This window comes from Aureococcus anophagefferens, assembly GCF_000186865.1.
Source record: "Aureococcus anophagefferens unplaced genomic scaffold AURANscaffold_83, whole genome shotgun sequence".
In the NCBI taxonomy this organism is placed as follows: domain Eukaryota; class Pelagophyceae; order Pelagomonadales; family Pelagomonadaceae; genus Aureococcus; species Aureococcus anophagefferens.
The window spans coordinates 39,364-44,179 of record NW_008705634.1 but is presented as its reverse complement, the minus strand read 5'-3'; the positions used below and the strand labels follow the sequence as shown (position 1 = coordinate 44,179).

Genomic DNA, 4,816 nt, shown 5'->3' with positions numbered 1-4,816 from the left:
CGGCGGGATATGTTCACATCGGCCCGGAGGGAGCGGAGGTCGGCGACGCGGGCGATGTCGAGGACGAGCTCTTACGTCGCGCTCTTGACGATGGAAAGGATCCGCCACGCCCATGGAGCCGACGATGTCCCCGTCGACCTCGAAGTAGTCGGGCCCGGAGAAGTAGGGTAGTGGCCCCGGCGAGCTTGGCGTTGCCGCCGACGGCGCGGCGCACGAGCCAGTTTCTCAACTTCAGTTGCGCGTCGCGGTGGCCGTCGTTCGTGCGCGTGCACGCAGATGACGAAGTTGCCCAAAGTGCATGCAAAAGTTGAGGTCGAACTCGAAGACCTTACCGCCGTCCGGCCCTTTGCGACGAAGGCGCCCGGGTGGCGCGCGACGTGGAGCTGGGGCACGTCCGTGAGGAAGAGGGCGCACAAACTCAGCGCGCTCGGCACCTTGACGCGGTCGCAGAGGTAGCCGCGCCGCGGGCTCGCTCCGGCAGTGCCCATCGTTCGTCGACGGCTAGGGCGGCAGGCCGCAGTGCGCGTCGCGGTCGTCGTCGGCGAGCGACGCCGCGGAGCCGCCCGGCGACGTCGCATCCGCGCACTCGTTGTCGCGGCCATCGGCGTCGGACGCGCGCGTCGTCGCGGCCGTCGTCTCGGACGTCCCGCGGGGCGCCGAGCGCCTCGAGGATCGCCGCGGACCGCGCGTTGGGCAGCGCGCCGACGATCGACGCTCCGGGTGTGAAGTCGTCGCTCGAAGTCACCGCGTCATTTCCGACCTTCTCCGGTGGCAGCGCCGGCGCGGCTGCCTCTTGTCGTCCCAAATCTGGGCGCGTTCGCGGTCGCGTCGATAGCACCGACATCGCGTCGATCGATCTGCTGAAGTACAATAGTAAAGAAATAAATAAACACAAACTAAACATATACTATTGTACCTAGGTAGAGGTCGCACTGGCGTAAAGATCTCTAGCTGCTCCAGCATGGGGGGTCTTGCTCCGGCGACGGCGTCCGATGGCCGACGCGTCGGACGCCCGAACGTGCGGTTTTTGGCTAGCGGCCAGGGACGCCCGGTGGCTATACGTGACAAAAACAAGCGCTCGGATTGGGACGAATGGCTAGCCGTTTCGCTGGCTTGAGTACCAAACACGTACGCGCGGGCCGGGAGCGGAGACCTCTGAGCCCAAGCTTCCGACGCACGGCAGCCCGCTCTGGTGGTCGGAGTGGCCTTCCATGGCCCCTAGGCGTAAGCCTGACCGTCGGTGCCCCCATCGGAGGTGGTTCTGGCGTCGACCAAATTCCACCGCGCGGGCCTCGTCTCCGCGGGGCTGCCGCGGCGTACAAGTCCGTGCCAGCGAAGCGCGTCACCATCGATGGCGTTGGATACGCCCCTTGGTTTTGGGTGCGACGTCGGTGTGACGGCTGGGGTAGGCCATTTACGTTGCGTAAGATGTACCACCCCGCTCCGCACGCAGGGGTGCCGCCGACGCCAGTGGCGGAGCAACACCCCCCCTTGGTATCAGAATATTATTATGCACTTTATTATGCTCCTCGTCCGCGCGAAACGCTGACCCCTCACGTCGCGACCAGGACTCTTCGGCGTGCTCGGTGCTCGGTGTACTCGCCCGCGCGCCTAATCTCTGGCGTGCCATTGCTCGGTTACGTAAAAAAGTGGCGAGTGCATGTCATGAAGATGCTTTCCCGAATGCTGGTGTGTGCTTGCGCCGGGTGCGCGTCCGCGGCGCCGACGCTTCTCCTCGCGGCCGCTGCTATTCCCGTGACTCGATTTGACAACTTTACGCGCAAGGAGCTCGGAGAGATGATTGGCCTTGCCTGTGCGACGGACTTTGACATCCAAGTCGTCGTCGATGCCGACATGAGGACATGGGTCGATAAACTCCCACAACTCTGCAATCGCATCGACCTCGCAACGCTGAGTAGGACGGCGATTCACGGCTCACGGGACGGACCGTGCGAGGACAAGATTGGCGTCAGGCCGTGTCCTGAGTTGCTGCGCGCCGCTCGCTCCTTCAAAGTCCGGGCCATCGAGAAGTATGCCCGTATCCACGCGAGCAACGGGCTCATCTACTTGGACAACGACGTGCATATTCATCCCCACGCGCAAGCCGAGTTTCTCGCCGTGTTCCGAGCGATGCGCTCGGCGAACGCGTCCGTGGCCCTCGCCCGCGCAAAGAACTGCATCCCAAAAGGCCACGAGATTGCCGGAATCCCTAACACGTTCTGCGAACGCAACGGTGGGGTGCTTCTCGTACATGGCGCGAGTGGGACTGAATTGGCGCAAGCGTGGTCGAGGGAGTTCAGCAAAAATCTTTCGCCGGATGGCCACGATCAAGTCTCGCTCCGCAAGGTGCTGTGGGATTTTACGCTCGCAGATCACAACCTACTCTACGAGCTCCCCGAACGGCTCAATTGCCGCACGGCATGCGACTCCTGCGCCGTCGTCCACGTCCACAATTACAAGGGGGCGGTCAGGTGCGAACTCGGAGCCGACGGACAGCTGGTCATCGTGAAGCCTGCAAATGGGACAGAAAAGAAGACATGTAGACCGCCGGGCGTCATCGTCGTCGGCGTCTCTCGGTCGGGGACATCGATCGCCACGAGCATCCTCGGACGCCTTGGTGCGCACCTCGGCAACGTGGAACAGAGCAGGTCCGACCAGAACCATCCCGACGGCATCAACGAATTAATGTCAGTGAAACGTGTGAACAAAGGTATCTACGACGTGGACGGACTCACTTGGGACGAGCTGCCGCGACCTCTCTCTCCGGGGACACGCACGCGGCGAGATCTCGTCGATAGAGCCATCGATGCCCTGGCCGCGTTTCTGGACCTAGGCTGGGACTCGTGCGCCCCAGGGGCCTGGTGGGCGCTCAAGGACCCACGATTCTCGATCACGCTGCCAATTTGGCTCGCCGTGGCGAAGCGCCTCCGGCTACACGTCGCCATCCTCTTCGTCTGGCGCGAGCCCGCCCCGAACGCGCGTTCCCTCGACCTCCACGGGCACTTTGTAGACTCGCGAAGACGATGGCAGGCGATGAATAGTGTCGCACTAACGGAGATTGTGGACGAGGTCTGCGTCCAGCTTGCCTACACGGACCTCGTCTCAGGCGCTGAGCGCCGACTCGACGCGATCACTCGACTTGCCCAGAGGCTCTACGCCGTCAAAATCCCCGTGGCCAAGCGAGGGCGCCTTCAAGTGAACACGTCGATCGCCGACTTGACGTTCGTGAACAAGGCAGAGGACAATCTGGATGCGCTCACGCCCTCGCAAGCCGACCTCGCAAAAAGACTTCGATCCAGCCAGTGCAGGATTTAGCCGTGCCGGCGTCAACGGCCTCGGCACGCCGCTCGAGCAGTGTAGCCGCCTCGTGAACCTCGAGGAACTCTATCTCGAGATCTGGCGCCACCAGCCCCAGGTCATGACCTCGTCGACGGCCGGTCAAAGCCAGTCTCATTCAAACCCCAGTAAATATGAGGGAAGTCACACAAGTACTAGTAAGGCGAGGCGATATCCCGCCGGCGGGATATGGTGCCGGCCCGGCGTTAGCAGTCCAAAGCCCGGCGAGCCTCATCGATGAGGCCGATGTGGCCCGCGGCGACGGAGGCGCGCCCACAGATCTCCGCTTTACACATCTGCTTGAGGAGCCCCTGGACATTCCAGACGCAGGGGTCGACCTGGACGGGCTTCCAGCGTGGGTCGGCGTCGGCGTTCTGGTAGAAGAACCAGTAGATGAAGCCCTGCATGCGCGCGTCGAACTTGTAGTGGAACGGGCCCCAGCCCGCACCGTTCCAGCCCGTCTCCCTGCTGACCTACGAGCGCCAGGCCGTCTCGCCGCGCGCAGGGCGGGAGGGAGGAGACGAGAAAAAAGCGCTCGTTCGAGACGACGCGGGGGGACGCGCGTTTGACGTCGAGATCGCCGACAGGAGCGCGTCCTGGAGCTCGGCGCTGGGCGGGAAGGCTACAAAGGCGCCGTTTGCCGCTGAGTGCGCGCCCCGCGTCGTGATCACGTGCCCCTGGGCCGCGCAGTCAAAGATGGGCCAAAGGTCACGGACGTCGTTGACGTCAAAGTCGTTGTCGACGACGATGAGGGCGTCGTAGTCGGCGAAACCGTAGGCGGCGAGTTTCATGAACTCGCGGGCACCGCAGCAACCGCCGCTCTCCAGGGGAACGTCGGGGCTGAGATTTGGCGGCGTGATCCACTCCGAGATGTGCACGTCGACGCCGCCGGCCGCGAGGCGCTTCACGACCGAGCCATTGATCCGCTTCAACTGCAGGTCGCGTCGCGGCACGACGAAGATGACGTCGACGCCCGCGCGTCTCCCGAGCGCGGCGAGCTTGAGGCGGTGGTCGACGGCGGTCTCGTTAGTGCATCGCGTGTGATTCAGGTCGCCGCACATGTCTTCGATGTTCACATGTGCGTCGAAGACCGACGCGATCGCGACATTCTTTGCCACGCCCCGTTCGCACGTGGACACGTCCAAGCACTCGACCTCCTTACCGTGCGACGTGCATCGCACTGTGTCCTTTAGCGCCTTTTCCAACCATTTCATGGATCCGAATGCCACCGGGGCCAGAACGACGAGTCGAAGCACGACGTAAAGCACCGCCACCATATGGTGAAAACGGATGGCGATGACTGTGCTCGGGGCAAAGTGTCGGCCGCTCGAGTCCCTTGGGAGGCAGCGTGTGGTGATGATGACCCGTCAGGTACAAGCAGCTGATCTGAGCAACAGGATTCAATAATATGTTTCCGGTACCGAGCTGGTTGATTGAGAAATTGACGGAGGAAATAATGAAATAATGTGGTCGTCAATAC

General features: G+C 62.9%; 1 protein-coding gene across 1 annotated transcript; it reads right to left on the bottom strand.

Annotated features, from left to right (window-relative positions):
• Positions 1-332: 332 nt before the first annotated feature.
• AURANDRAFT_68277 (hypothetical protein) lies at positions 333-4,613 on the bottom strand (the record flags this gene model as incomplete). Its single annotated transcript, XM_009043926.1, has 4 exons — positions 333-501; positions 898-916; positions 3,614-3,809; positions 4,053-4,613. Coding segments are annotated over 4 exons (945 nt in total), but the record flags the coding sequence as incomplete, so codon positions are not given.
• Positions 4,614-4,816: the final 203 nt, after the last annotated feature.